General features: G+C 38.5%; 1 protein-coding gene across 1 annotated transcript in view; it reads left to right on the forward strand.

Moving 5' to 3' along the window:
• ATXN10 (ataxin 10) overlaps positions 1 to 15983 on the forward strand; it is an 82245-nt gene extending 66262 nt beyond the window's left edge. Inside the window, exon 11 of the mRNA XM_059845744.1 lies at positions 15259 to 15983. Coding sequence (XP_059701727.1) covers positions 15259 to 15446 — 188 coding nt within the window. The 3' untranslated portion in view covers positions 15447 to 15983. The remainder of the gene's footprint in view (positions 1 to 15258) is intronic.
• Positions 15984 to 16263: the final 280 nt, after the last annotated feature.

Below are 16263 nucleotides of genomic sequence, written 5' to 3' on the forward strand. Positions count from 1 at the left end.
TGCAACCACTTCTAGGATTAATCCTTCATTTTAGCTGTAGTAGAAGAGGATAAAGTTGGAGACTCTCAAAGGGTAGACTTGTAATTTATGGTCTCTAATGAAAGGAAAATAAAATACCATGGGAGTCTTTACTGTGTTTTGAGCAAAGTGGAACTTCTGGCACCTTTTGATACAAGCTGATATTTTATGGCTATACCATAAACTTACTAGAGGATAAAACTTTGTTTACTTGGTTTTTAAAAACATAGTAACACCTCTTAATGTGAGCTTTCACCAGTGATCCATAGCATACAGTATTGGAAGATATGGAAAAGTGAGTAGCAGATGGCACTGGGAGGACTTGCCTGCTATGACAAAGTTTGCTGCATCAGCTTCTGGATTGCAGCTCCTGGTGATGCCTTAAGTTTTAGCTTTCATATTTTTTAGGTTTTGTACTGCCTTAGTGTGTGACTCTGAACTTCATATGTGTTAGCAAGTTCTCTTCACAGGGTAGTCAGACAATACAATCATTTTCCAGCCTGAGAACCAAGGACACCATTACAGCTTTAGGGTCAAGAAATTTAAACAGTGGCAAATTGAGGAGAGCAATCTGGGAGGATGAGAATTCATAACCTGAAGCTGCAATTGGACAATTGACCCCAATATGGAAATGGACCAAAACTTACAAAAGTGTGACAGCTCGTGACTGCTCATCCATCCTGGGTCCATCTTGGGCAGAGCCATGACTGGGCTCTTGTACTGTCCAAGATGAAAGCCTTTGAAGGCCTTCTATTAAATACCTGCTTTATTCCTTTAACTCTGTCTAGCCTCTGTTCCAGGTCAGCCTCTTTAGGCCTTACTGACTATGGCTGTTTATTTTTTTGACCTCTTGCCATTCCAGGTGCTCTTGTGCTACATGAAGGTAATGCTCCCCTGCTTCTCTCCTGCCTCTAACATTCCTCATCTGCTGCCTTCCCAGCAGGTCATACACAGGGAAGCAGAGGACAAGTTTGCAGTTCAGATCTGTCTCTGCTTTCATCTGCTTTGCAGTATGTTCTGCTGCTTCTGGACACCTGATGCCTGAATCCATTGTATAATGTTTCTCTGAAGAGATTTGACAGTTTCTTTGCACTCTCTGTGCTCCAGTCCTGCCTGCACAAATCCCAGAATCACTGATTGGATAAGGCTGGAAGGAACCACAGTGGCTCATCTGCAGTTTTCCAAGGTGGGGTGGAAAGCTGCAAGAAAGAGCTCAGCATAGCTCTTGAAACATGGCTCCTTCAGGAAGTCATGTCCAGAAAGTTCATTTAACCTTCGTACTCCTAGTGCCTGTTTTTGTGGTTTCAGGCTGTGTTACTTGAATTTCTCCTTGGATAAAGCTGACTGGAAAAGGTTTTGCTCAGAATCCTTTGAGATAATAAATTCTTAGATTTCTTAGTAAGTCTTGGTAGATGCACATGTTTGTTGAATTTGTTTTGGAGTCCCCCAGCTCTACAGTTAAGATGTCATTATGTTTTCTCCATTTTACTAGAAAAGTTCTGCCTTCATATTACACATTAAAAATTTCTCACCAAAAAATGTAACTTTAGTTGTAAAAGCAATAGGATATTTTTCTGGGTGGAAAAAAATAATTTCCCTAAAGTGTGCAGTTTATCAGGAGAAGCTGGACTGCCATGGTAGATGTTAAAGGAGCTCTGTATTACATTCGAGAGGAAAAATTCTTTGATAAATCTTTTTATTTGTAGCATATGGAAGTATACTGAAAGAGGAAATGGGTCATCTCTTATCCTAAATTAAATTCCTTTGTAAACCTGTCATTACCTTAAAATTGCTTTCTTTGAGATCCTGAACAGTTCTTTGATGTGTATAGAATACCAGGGAGTTTGCATCTTACAAAGTTCAGCTGACATGTTTCCATTGCTGTAATTAATTGTTTAAATTCATCTTTCAGTCTGAGTTTGGGAGAACTGTTATATTGTCTGATTATATCTCAGACTTGTAACTTCTACATTTATCCTAGCAAACAGGTTTTTTCCTTCAGGATATTTCATGAGTAAGAACAAACAAACCACCACTCTCATAGTTACAGAAAAGAAGATTATTATGGACAGTTAAAAACAAATTTACTGTACCTCTCTAATTATTTGGATTGGTATTTTAATTTTCCAGCTACTACAACTTTGCATGTAAATGCAACAGAGAGATGCTGAAGGATGCCAGATTTTCTGTGGCTCTTAAGTTTTCAGCACAGGACAAAGGGTGAACAGAGTGAGACTGGGGAGATGCAGTTCATTAAGAGTTAAACTTCAAAGAAGGCTTAATACCACTTTTCTATACCTGGTAAATCTTCCATGGGTTGGCTGTGTCCCAGTCATAACTCTCCTTCTGTTTCAAAGGAAAACAAGGTGTTTCAAAATGCAAGCAGAATTATTTGCCTTTAGATTAAGGAGAGATTCCTGTATGAGCTAATCTTTATTTTTGAAAATTCAGTTTCTTGTTCTGCTTCTGAAATTGGGAACATTGTGCTTTACCTTTGTAACCTGTGCTTAAAAACAAATAAATTCAACCTGCTAAAGGATAGCACAGTGGGTTGGAGGTGCCTATCTGGGTAATACCAGTAAAAAATTTACTCCAAATCCTGCTTTTCAGGTTACTTGTGTTGAAAAGGTGTTCTAAATTCAAATCTCTTCTATTTTGCTCTCTGAATCATTGTCTTCCTCATCTCTGACTGGCTCTATCATCAGACAAGAGCCCTTCCTTTTGTTCTTGCCTTTTACCTCATCCTAAGCTCTTCCTGCTCCTTCCAGCTTAATTTCTGCCTTTTCACAGGTTCCATTTCCTTAAAGTAAACATGAGCAGGGAGGTCAGCCTCTTCTGATCAAAATACTTTTGACCCTAATCACTCAAAACCAGGTGCTTATGAGAGGCTTTAAATAAACTGACCTGTTTATTATTGAAGACTTTTCAGTTTACCTTAACTAAGCTGCTCGGTTTTTCACTGCTTCCTAATATTTGTGCTCATGAGTAACACACACAGATGTGCCTTTTTTGGCTTTTCAGTGGCTGTCCATAGAATTATTTATTACTATTTTGGGGGAAAAAAATATTATCCAGAGTACTGCAATATAATAGCTGTTAGTTAGTGGTAAAACTTGAAAGTCAGAAGTGAACTGCTGTTTTGAAGATGGAATATTCTTGTTTTTTCAGGCTGCCTGCCAATATTACCCTTTTGAGATTCTTATAGGTGTCTCAATAAATTGATTTTGTGAATATCTGGATTTAATCAGAATGACCTTATGTAAGTGTCTATTTTATATAAATTGTTAATTAACACCATTGTCTATTTGCCAAGAAATCAGTCATCCATGAAGAATATGTATCCTGCTGTGAGGATATATATTTATATATATGTGTATGTTATATATGTGAGCAAACACCTAGCCAGCTGTTTAAGGAGTAAGAATTTTCATTGTTTCTGAAAGGAAAAGACTGATATGGAAAGGAAAAGGTTGATATGAATTTCCATACACAGATCCCTTAGTATGAATAATGGATAAAAATGTAGAAAGAGTAAGTTAATTTCCAGATACTCCTTCCAAAACTGCTTCTATTATATTCAGTCATCTGAGAGGTAGATTGAAAATACTTTTGACTTTATGGCAGCAGCAAGTATAATTGTGGTTCGTGAGACTGCCTAAAGCTGGAGGAAATCAAGTTGCTATGGTCTACAACAATGGCAGTTTGTTTTTGCAAGATGCCAGCAAGGACTTTGGGGGGAGCTGACAGACATTTTTATCTAAGTTACAGAGTGCAACCTTAAACAGGCCACATGCTGTAAAACAGTCTCACCACTGAATGGGAGCCAGCAGAAAGCAAAAATAGGAGAATGAGTTGACTTTTTAGAGTGAGCCATCACAGAGCTGAGGGTTTTCATGCACGTGTGATATCCCATGTGTGTTGCTGAGAAAATACAGCACAATGTCACTTCAGCAATGGTTGCCTTTTTTTGGAAAGCTCATTTCAGGCACTGACTGTGCATTAAGAAGTTTGATGTGACCTGTTTGATTATGTATTTTTATACAAGCATACACCAAATCATGTTGTTATCACTGTAAAGGATCAGGCCCAGTCAAGTTTTGCCCACTTGGACAGGACTTGGCTCTCCCAACCCAGGAAATGGAATTAACATTTTCCTCCATACTTGCTTTGCTGCACAAGTAAATTTGAAGGCTACCTAGGCTAAGGGGGAGTGCATTATTTGGTAGAGGACAATCAATTTTGCATTATTGTTGGTTGCTCTGTGTCATCCAGGGATGACAGAGAGTGCTGCAAACATCTTACTTTTTATCAACCAGTACTGAATGTGTCACTGGGATTTAACAAGCAGTGGTTGAGGTCAGCAGTGGAAGAATGGGACTTGTCAGCACAGGTTAAGAACATAAATTGGTTGGCCTGAACCCTTCATTCATAGAGCCAAAGGTAAAATAAAATAACAGCTGAGTGGAAGCCAGCTCTACCTCTTCTCACTGGCACAGCTTGCCCAGAGAAGCTGTGGCTGCCCCACAGCTGAGTGGTCAGGGCCAGGTTGTACAAGGCTTGGAGCACCTTGGGATAGTGGAAGGTGTCCCTGCCCATGGAATTAGATGAGTTTGGAACTGGAGGTGAAACTGGTTTGGAACTCAATGAGCTTTAAGGTCCCTTTCAGCCCAAACCAGTCTGTGATTCTGTTCTATGATTCCACCATAGATGGAGCTAGGAAACCAAGAATTCACTGTATTGCCATGCTCCAGTTCAGACCAATCCAAGTCCTATGTGCTGAGGATTGTTTTTAAAGAGAGTGGAGGATTCCTGTGACATATGCACACACCTGAGCTCTGTCTGAATGTGATTTTAAGGTACAGAGAAGAACTGGTCAGACCAGAAGCTGGAACAGGTACAAGTGTGGTTATTCATTGAGCAAGAACAGTCTGAGAGGGGCTTATTTCTTTCACCTTATTCAGTAGATGAAGTCCTGCCCTGTTCTGCAAGTTGCTCTGAATTTTTGTAGCTGTATTTTGTTAGTGGCTAAGGGAGACCAGGGGCCTGTGGGGCTTTAGAAGGGAATCCCTCAGTGTTGTTTCAGGGTGGGGCTTTAGCAGGCTGGTTTGTAAAGTGATTCCCAAGAGGCTTCAGGCAAACAGCTATTTCCAAACACCATATGTGGTTGTACTTGGGAAGGTCACTTGCCTACCAGTGCCTTCTGCTGTCACTCTCTGTCAGGGGTAATTTTTACACTCTTGAAAGAAGCATTTCCAGATTATCCAGTCTTTTCTTAGATCAGTGTTCATTGACCAAAGAGATCTCGATTCCAAATAGATTTTTCAGTATATTGCCCAAAGTGTCCAGAGTGGGATTATTATAAAGCTCCAAAAGGGGAGGAGCTGATTGCTGCTCCCTCTTGGAAAGGGCACATTTAAACCTTCTTTTAAATCCCACTAAACATTGGCTTCACATCCCAAGAGTAAGGATAACATAGCTTCCATGTCTTAACTCATTGCTTATCTTTTCTGGATGCTGCAAACTCTTCAGGGCAAAATTCAGTTAAAGGTGGAGAACCAAGGGAAAAAATGTACCACATTAAGCATATTTGGTAGATTTAAATTCTGACACAAAGACTGTAATTCTCAAGTATTTATTGCTAGAAAATGTTTATTTTGAAATGAAAACAAAAATACCAAGTTTTCTTGTGAGATGTACTGCATTACTAATTGTGTCTTCCACACTGTTCCCCAGGAAAACTTTTCTCCTGTCAAATGCAACATTCTCCTCATATGAAAAATACTTGAGACCACAGAAAGAATGCAGTGTGTAGTACAGAAATAGATACTGTGAGAAATTAAAGGACTTAATCTTTTTTGTCTTCCAAAAATGACCACGGATCACACTTTGTGTTTTATCATTTAACAAAGTTACAATTTTTAATGATATATTTCACGTTGCTCATTGTGTAATTCCTAAAATTCATTTTTTTTAGAGCACTTGCAGGATGAATTTAAATACTGAAAATATTTAAAAATATTATAAAAATAGGTTAAAACTATTTACAATTTAAAAATTATTTAAAACTGTAAACTAAATATCGTTTAAAAATATTGAACTTCAGTGTTTGGGGGTGGAGGGTGGTGTCAGTAATTTCCTTGAGAGTTTATAAAATACTAACATAGATTTGCAGAGATGAGAATATGAATCTATTCTTACCTTCTTATCCCCTTTCTACCCAGCTATCACCATTAAGAAACATGTGATGTACAGGGTCCCTCTTAAGGTGAAGGAAATCTAACAGAGCTGCAGAGAATGTGAGAAGGCTCTTTCAAATGTTACATTCTAATATTTCTAATCCCTTGTGAGGAGTAATCTCTGTAGGCACCAACTCATGCATGTAAAAGTGAGGAATTAAAGTTAATAACTCTATTTCTAAACCAAATATTGTCATATTTGTCCTCTTCTCTAATCCTCTTGGTGGATTTAAATCCATGACAGGCTTGAATTCTTGAAAAAAAAAAAACAGGTCTTTAGTTATCAGGAGCACCTCAAAAAAAAAAAAGAAAATCACTGCTTTTATAGCTCAAACAGCTTCCTTGATTTTTCTGTACACTTACTTTTGAAAAATTCCCCTCTGGGCTGAGATGGAGCACTGGAAATCTGAGAGCCAAAGATTTTTGGTTTTTTTAAGTAAAGCTAGGAGTGGTTCAGAAATATTGTTGAGAATGGAATGCCTTCTACAACCACCTTATCATATTTCAGTCTGTCTTCTTGGCATTTTTTCTTGTGCATACCTCCAAAGAATATTTGGATGTCATCTGGCCAATGCTTTGAATAATATTTTTATTCTGGCATTTTTCTGTTGCCCCATTTTTGATCATTGTAATTAGAACAGTTTTATCTTCAGCTGCTGAATGTGTTCTCCTGTGTAGCTCCTTCCTGAACCTTAAATTGTTTCCTCTCACTTCCTCAGATCTTTGGTTAAAATTTGTTCTTTAGATTTGCAAACGGTTTTTAAAACCTGACCTTTCCTTCCTCTCTCAGATATATTTGCAGTCCTTTCCACTCGCCTTGTGGATTTGTTCCTTTCTTTTGGAGTGTGGAGATTTCCTCAAGGAGATGCAGCCATTCCCTAAAATTGTAGACAGAATTGTGGCTAATGGCTATTTTGCTAAACAAATAGCTGGTTATAATTTAGTTGCATCTTTCAAAACACCCATTTATTTAATGGTTGTTATTTTTGGATACACACTGGGCATGATTTGGTGTCTGTGACCATGGAACTGGAGTTTCATTTACCTTCAGTGTTAGGATTATTTGTCATAAAGTGGCATTTGAAATGACCATAAGCAGCAGGAGGGAAGGTATGCCACATAAGTTACTCAGAGACCCTGAATCAATAAAATACACGTGTACTGTGCTGAAAGATAAGGTGGCATAAAATCCTTGCTGGATCTATATAAATAGATGAATCTCTGGCATTTCTAAACAGAGAAAGAGCTTCAGTCCAAATTGTGTCAGCTCAACTCATCATCTGTCTGAGTGGTGAATTATAATTAGCTTAACCACATCTCAGGCATGGATTAGATTGGGTTTTTAAGTGTTACTGCCAAATTTCTAAAAGTTTTATTTGACTTCTGTAATTGCCATTTTAAAGCATTTTAGAAAAGGTAATTATTTCTGCACATAAATACACATGAATGTATTTCTGTGCAAAGGTGGAGCCTTTTTCTTTCCATGTCCCAAGAAATTTAAAAGGACTACAGCCTGCCTGATGATCAGTTTGTGAACAGCTACCATCCTCCTGTGCTTCATTGCTCCACATCTCAGTGTTTGTGATAGGTTTTAATAGTCATTTGGTGCATGAATTTCAACTTAATGAAATGTTGCATTTTTTTTTTTTCAGTATTTGGGAAGAGAAGGTGAAGTAAGGCATTTTTAAGTAAGGTATCAACAGTTGAAGTTTTTTTAACAAACCAGCCTGCTAACTCTGGTACCTCTTACAGATAGCTAATAGATTTACTTATGAACTCTTGAAATGGAATTATTGAAAAAGAAGGGACTGAAAGAATTGAGTATTCTAACTGTGAAGTACTAGCTTGAAATTGATCAAGAGTGTGATTCTTTCTGTTTTAAAACCAGATGATTTGTAGTTGCTCATAAATTATAGGTTTCTATTAAAAATATAAGTCGTAATTTCAAAAAAAATTGGCAGCCTAAGCAGCAAAAAATGAATGTGTCATATTCTTGGTTTTAAGCTAGTATTACAAGTCTGAGTATAGGGAAAGGAAAACAAGCTGGAGGTTATGGCTTAATTTTTTTTGAAAGTTCTGTAAGTTTTGGCATAAGAGACATTATAATAAAAATAGCCTGACAGAGCTAAACATGTCCTATGGCTTTTGTAGCTCTGAAGTGCAAGACCAAATTTTTTGTTTAAGTTCATAGTATGCTAAGATGTTCTGGCATTGGGTTTTAAGTCCCACAGAACATGAAAGGCTACACATAGAGTATAGATTAAATGTTTAGTTGGCAGGCATTGAAAGCTAATAGCAATCTAGGTGCATGTTACTGCTCAGAACTGTTAACCCAGAAATACCAATGATCTAGGGAGAAAAATTCCTATATCACTCTAGTTAAGAAATGTCCCAGTAAATTTAAATTTCTGAATTTGAAATTAAATGAGCATGGAGTGCCATTTAGCTGGACATCACTGACATGAGGCTGTAGTTAAAAACAGGGAAGCCTTGGAACTCACATGAGCCTCATGATCTGCCCTGGCTGTCAGTACTGGACAGTGCTGAAAAGGTGTGAAAATGTGAAGGGCTGGAGAGCTTGGACTCTACTTCTGGGAGCACAGTTAATATTACATATACATTCGTAATTATCTATTAGATATACAGCAACTGGATATTGTGAGCTGTTGTTTTTCTCTTTTTGAGCTAGTCACAGCCAAAGGGTCAGGAAACTGTGCTGTACCTGTAATCAGCCACATAGCAAATTTTGGCAGATTTTATTACTTAGTTCTGGTGCCTGTCCTTCAAAAAGGATGCTGAAAAACATAAGTTGAGGGAAGAGACACAAAAATTATGCAAACCTTGGAATAACTCTCTTGGTTTCTTTCTTTAGTTCATGCAAAAAATACCAAATGCTGGTTATGATCTGGGAATTAATTTTTTTTTATCTGTGCTGAAAAGCTGTGTTTGGAAACAATTCTAAACAAATCTAAGCCAGAAATAAATCACAGGCTGTAATGAGTGAGATATTTACCCACTAGGAAAGTTTATTTAGGGACACAGTGAAATCTTCCAGGTCAGCAAAGTATTTTTCAGAGAAAAGGCATGAAAGCATCTAGTGCACAAAAGTGAATTTACAGGCTTGATTTCAAGAGGAGCTGACCTTTGGTAATCTGTGTTTATGCAGAAGTATTGGGCAAAAGAGGTTTAGTAGTCCATTCTGGTCTTCCAAATATATTTGTTGGCCATAGATACTTAAAATGGATGAATTGTCACTGAAAGTCATACATGAAGTTAATTGTGTCTGTGTTATGTTTAATGTGTCTTGTTACACAGAAGGTGTAAGTCCAGTTTTAAAGAAGCCTGTGTCCCACAAGGCACACTTTAAGAAATGGATTCATCATTGCAGATCATGGGTAGACTGCTCAGAGAGTGACATAAATGCAAGTAGCCAGAAGTATGGTGTTTGTCTGCAAGAGGAACTGGAGTTTCCACTACTGGTGGGGCAGGATAGTGAGGGCTACAGAACTGGAAAATTACCTAATGTACAATTGTTTTGTGCTGTGGATGTTTCCTGTTGTCTGTAGGCTGTGAATTACAGAGAATATTGCCTTAGCATTGAAGCTGTTTCAGTGCCTTTAAACCAAATGGTTTTGCCCATTTGTCTGTTCTGAGATGGTGCAGTTTAAAACCTCTGTCAAAGCCATGTTCTGCAGGGCAGAATTCAAGCTGCAAACCCCAGTTCAGGTTTTTGGGGATAGGCTTTCTGTCTTTACTGGAATATTTTGTGGAAGCAGCTTCCTTTGGGCAGGGCTGCAGGTGAGGAGTGGAAGGACTGGCTGCAAGCTCCTCATGCCACTCGTGCTGTCCAGTGAAGCTTTGCTGCCACTCTGTGGTGGAGATGGAACCTTGTTTGGTACTGGATGGTCCAACCCTCTGACTGATCCCTTGGGTCAGGTGAGAATTGCCTGTAGCAGAAACATCTGCTTTCACTTCCCCAGTGTTGCACATCTTATCCCTGAAATGTGTGATCAGCAGTAAATACCTCTGGCAGCATCCAGCAGTGCCTCTGTATTTTGGAGGCTCCTAGGCTAGATGGTTGTGCTACATCAGCTCTGCAAGAGCCAAGTCACACAGAGGGGGGAGGAAGGGACATTCCCAGCTTATACAGTGCTGCCCATTTCTGGCTTTGGAACCCAGAATGTGGTGACTGCAATCACAGGTGATAAGAGCAGCTGTGGAATAAATGAAAATACAGGCAACTGAAATATTCTAGACTTTTTCTTTCCCACCTTCTAGGCAAAATACTGTAAGTTTGTATAGGATGAATTCCTGATGTTTTCTGGTGCTGGTAATTCAATGCCAAGTATAAATAGAGTCTGTAGCATTAATTCTAAACATATAAATTAGCTTTTTGGAAATAAGTAAATAAATTAAGATAAAGCATTTAATTTGTTACATTTTCTGTTATTACTTTTCTGGTAGCGTCTTAATCAGGTAGAAGTCACATAAAAATATAGAGGAGTTATAAGGAATTGCTCTGATCTTATACAGCTTCTAGGACTTCATTAAACTACTAAAACCCCAGACAGAAAGAAACTTGTAGAGCTTTGTAAGCAGTTTGGCTGATGGTGAGGGACCAACGTCCTGACGTGTGGTATATCACAGCTCCAAACTGTGACAAACAGCTGTGGTAGTTGTCTAGAGACCTCTTTTAGTGGTGGGAGGAATTATCTTCAAGGTGCTATGGAACAGAAGTGCTTGAAAGGATTGAAAGACTGGAAAGAAAAATGGTTTATGTTTTTTCAGTGCGGTCCAGTCAGGTCTGGAAGTGACTCTAAGTTACTTCAGTGTTTCATTCCAGTCTGCAGAGGTTCTAGTGATAATTGGATTGCTTGTTGAAGGCCAGAAAGAAGTCTAGTTATTGTACAATACAAATATTGTATTTTCATTACCTCTGTTTTTTAGTCCTGTTTCAGAATACGTTTTAGAAAAATTGTGTGGCTTTAAGGAAGGGATTACATGAGCAGCCCGTTTGATAAGGGTTCTAACCTGTGAGTGCTGGCTTTCTTAATAAGGTTGTGTATCTCTTCCTGTATTTGATTAGACTATAGTTGCTATTGAAATAATAAAAAAATTGATGCAATGAGGTAATGGGATGGGGTAAAGAATGCCTTCTTTTTCGCATTAGACCTAATTGCTTGTAAGGAAGAAAGTTCCTAAGTAATAATTATGGAAAACTGACTGTAGTGCAGAAAACAGTCTAATTTAAAAAAAAAAGTCCCTAGACTGTAATAAATCAAACTCTCCACTAAGAATGTTGTAGTTAGAGATTAGTCAATATTAATAACTATGAAGGGGACTTAGGAAAATAGATATATGTATTTCATTCTCCTTGTCATCCCTTCAGTGTCCTGTATTAGTTAATGATAATAATTATCTTCTAAAACTTGCCTTTTTCAAGCAAAATACTTCCAAAATTACTTGTGCATTGCCTTTTATCTGCCTCATCAGCTTCCAGCCTCATTAATAATTCTTTCTGTTTTCTGTCGTCCATAGAATCCAAATTGCTTTATGGAACAGTTCCTTTGGGTCCTGGTGGCTACAGTGGGCTTGTCAATAATGTTTAGTTCTAATTGGACCAAGAATGAGAAGGTGGAACCCTCTCCCTTAGAAATGGTCTGTGTGTCCTCCTCTGCAGCAGTATTGCTTAGCGGTTCCTGGCAGGACATCCTTGTATTTTCACACCCCATTAAGTTTACAAACCAGTCCCTGTGCTCTTGCATTGACTCCAACAATCTCTTGTAGCAGAATCCAAGTGAAAAGAACTGGGAGAATTGTGAAAAGTTCGCTTTGCAGTCAGAGACAAAACTTACACAGGATTTAGTGGCACAGATTTTCATGGCTTCCAGATAGTAATATTTTTCATCCTTGAGGGACAGTTTTCTCCACCTTTCTTCCTTTCTCTTTGTGTTCCCCTCTCCCTGACAATCAAAGTTATGACCCAGAGGACGATTTTAAATTTTAAGTTGTGGAATGAAGATGTTAGTTAGGTATGGAAGACAGGGCAAGTTGATTCAGTTTAGTTATTTGTATATGTCAAAATAGCATAGGAATTCCAAAGCACACAGTACTGAAACATTTTGGAAAAGTGTTGCTATAAATGCACAGAAATGTTTGTTTTCAGTTCCTAAGCACAGATAGTCTAGTGATGAGGCTTCTGCAAAATGAAATGAATTGTTTTCTTCCTTTTGTATGCCCTCTTCTCTGTGATAGAATATCATAATCTTCACTTGTCTATAATATTAATTTGTTTGAGAGTGTAATATGCCGAGTTGGAAACATATAGCCAAGTCTGTGCAATCAGATCTGCTGTGCTTGCTGTGTTGCTTCTCTTTGGTGCAGTTTCACAACAAACAGGCTCACACTCATATTTTTAGTAACTATGGCAACTTTAGAAGCTCTCTTTCTATAGCTGAGCATACAATAAAGTGCCGAAAGCGTAGGTAGGATTAGAGACTCTCGAATATGTTTCATTTTCTCTCTGTGTCTCTGTCTTTGGAGAGGAGCAAGAGGGTAATGTGAGTATTAGCTGGGGACTGGCTTTAATCTCCACAGACACTCAAGTCTGCCAGGGTCTGCTCCCAGCTGTCCAAAGGCCTCATCCTTCCCCAGCATGCCAACAAGGGGATGATGAATATTCATGGCTGTGGTCACAATGGAAAACCTACACACAGAAAGGGGTTTCTGAAGGAGTGAAAATGTTATTGAAACCATTTTGCAGCTTCAGCTACAGTAGTCAGTAATGATAAATGCCACAATGGTGATAGAGTTCATAAGATAATGGGGATGTCTTAGATATTATGTAAGCATGAATGGATCTGGTAATAGGAAAAGAGCATTTGCCATGGGGTTTAGCAGCGGGTTTGTGTTGAAGGACATAAAGACCATAGTAGCAGGATCATTCTCAAGGCTAATAGACACAAAAGTTTTGAGAGTACTTTTTTTTGCCTGTGTGGCACTTTGTGTGGTTGAGAACTGTCAGTCTCTGAAAATTGCTGTTAATATTATAGAAAATATGCTTTTATGCAAGTGCTGTATTTTATGCAGAAGCCGTATTTTAGGAACACAGCAAGGAAAGTCTGCTTCTCATCCAGGAGCTGAGCCAGGGAGGGTGGTAGGATGTTTTTCACAGTCCACTGGGAGAACTTGGTGTTACTTTTTGGCACTCATGACATGCCCTGAATCAGACCTGGAAGAGACCTGTTGGGTGTAAGCCTTGGTTTATCTGCATTCATCAGCTTGCATGCTTTGCTGGTCTGAAATCTGTTCTCACCATTGGCACTAATGACTGACAGTCTGCACATACATGATTTTATTACTTCAGCATCTTACTGTTTTGTATAGTCAAATGTAATCTTCAGTGCAAATACCGAGTTTATGTAACTTGTTACTTAATTTTAGTAGTGATGCACTGACAGAAGAGAATATATTGATATTCTCTCTTTTGTTCACCTGTTAAGGCTTTGATGAGATGCATAAGTTGTTTTGGTCTTAATTTCTCTCCTCTGTCATTACCTCACACTGGAATTTTTCTGAATAAAGAAGGTGTGCAGCGTGCTTCCTGACAAAGCCTAAAGAGATCTATCAAGAAAAGAAAAAAAGCTCCATAGTAGTTAACACTTTATTATTTTTTATTTTCAATTCTGGACTTCTTGAATTTGAAAATAAATATAAGCTGCTACAGAAAGGCTGTTTTACTGACACATGCCAATGCAGGGCTGTTCCCCTGTGTTTATGTCCTAGCTACTTTTCATCTAAACTCTTCTCTCTCTGTTGAGGTTGTGTAAGATTGTTTAAGTCCAGTTCCTCTCTTGTGTTGTTTTGTCTGAAGTTCCCCTCTGTCTGAGTTTTCCCCTCCTGTCACCCTGTGGCAAATGCCCACAAGAGCATTTATCTCTGTGCTTAGATGCTCCCCAACCCAAAAGACGTCAAGGAGATGAGTAAATTATGCATATTCTTCTACTGGATGTGAAGCTACATGTAGTAAATAATTGGTGCCCTGCAGGCAAACCACTCATGGGATTCAGAAAGGCTTGGCTCCTGTATGGGTAACTTGGGAAAGATTATATCATAACAACTTTTCAGCTGCAGAATTGGGACCAACATCTCTGACACTTCATAAAAGGAACACTGTAGTTCACTTGGGAGATGCCTGGCTGATAATCCTGGGAATTTAAATCCTTTGTCTACATCCCTGACATGTGCCTCAATCCTGGCCTCAAGGGACCACCTTGGGAGGTGAATGAGTTGCAGCTTGTGCCCATTTAGACATCAGCAGGAGCTCCCTGCCAGTGATCATAGTGTCTGGTCTCCTGGCAAGTGTGTAAAAGCACCCAGGCATAAAGGACTGAGTTTAGGTAATATTAGAAGTCAAAGAATTTTAAGTGTCTCTAATATTATTTGTGCTATTTTCAGATTTTAACCTGGATAAGTTATCTTTTTCTACATCTCTTCAAATTTTGCAGTGAAAATAATAGTCATCTTTCCTGTGCATGATGTACAGCTAATTTTGTTTGCCAGTGCTTGTAAGTGTAGTGTTGAAGTGTTCAGATCATAAACAACTGACTTACTTTTTATTTAAACTCCCTAGAAAGATCATTGGAATGTTCAATTGGAACATTTCAATTGACTGTAATTTTGGTTTAAAACAGTATGTCTTTAATTCCTGCAGTTCATTTGCTTGGGGTTTGTTTTTGTTTTTTGGGTTTTTTTTTGACTTTATATAAACCCTAGTAAATTTGTGTGAAGTTTAAGGGCAAACCTCTTTTAAAATGAAATTGCCTCATATGCAAGTATTTGCAGGTTTAGTGTCAGCACTTGTAAATGTCTTATTCTTGATTTCTACTACTTTTCTGAGTTTAAGGGGTTGGGGGAGGTCTGGGGGAGGTGAATGCAGTAATAAATCAAAATAAACACTGTTTCATCTTTAAATGAAGAAATGATCCTTGACTCTGCCCAACAGTTGTGAGCCAGTGGGCAGTTTATGCCATCCGGAATCTGACGGAGCAGAACGAGCAGAACCAGGCGCTGATCGCGCAGATGGAGCGCAAGGGGCTGGCAGACAGCTCTGCCCTCGAGAGGATGGGCTTGGAGATACAGCAGAGAGATGGCAAGTTAATTCTGCAGTCAACCAGGAAAAAGCCCTCCTGAGCAAAAATATTAGCAATAGACTGAAAGGGTGTTTCTCTTCTAGAACATTTTCCCTTGCTCAGCAACCATTTTTTTCCGTTTTAGTCCCAGTCTGTTGAAAATGTTGTGTTTGTTCTCAGAAAAGCTGCCAGATGATGCTGCTGCCTCCTTTTGCTGTAAATAAAAGATCACCTCTGTGTTTTTCTATGTACCTGAGTAAATTAGCTGGTGGAAAAGATTCTTCTTGTCAGTTGGTTGGAATTTCATTACTTCCTTTTTCATCACTAGAAGAATGTCATATGTGCAGTATCAACTTGTCATCATTTCCTTTGCTGAACCTGGAGATAACTGTTATTTAAAAACTCTTCAAAGAAAGAGCTCCTTTGCAGGCTGTCTTCTCCATGTAAGAGGTCTGTGCTGAGTCAGGGCTAAACAAGCAAAGTTGCTAATTTTCAATCGTGGGACCTAAATATCTCTGTTTATATAAGCATCAAGAGAATGTTGGATGTACTTAAATATTTAGTGAATTAAACACAACATGGATTTTGTCTATTTAAATTATTAGTAAACTGTCTTTTCTTCCTTGATACCTATCAGTCTTCATGACAAGTATATTAAAACCAAAGCTGAAGCTGTTGTGGCAACAGATGCTGCATTCCTTTGCACTGGGGCATGTCTCTGTTTTGGAGACTTGGGTGTTTGTTTGAATGTTATTTGTTCCTTTGGAGGGTAAGTCAGCCCACTTTCCTTTTATTTTGCACTTCTCATGGGTTTTCTGAACTTTGGCAGACTGCTGAAGAGGTAGTTTCTCACTGTGATTAATTCTAGCAGTTTCTTT

This window comes from Haemorhous mexicanus, chromosome 5 (genome assembly GCF_027477595.1).
Source record: "Haemorhous mexicanus isolate bHaeMex1 chromosome 5, bHaeMex1.pri, whole genome shotgun sequence".
NCBI lineage: Eukaryota > Metazoa > Chordata > Aves > Passeriformes > Fringillidae > Haemorhous > Haemorhous mexicanus.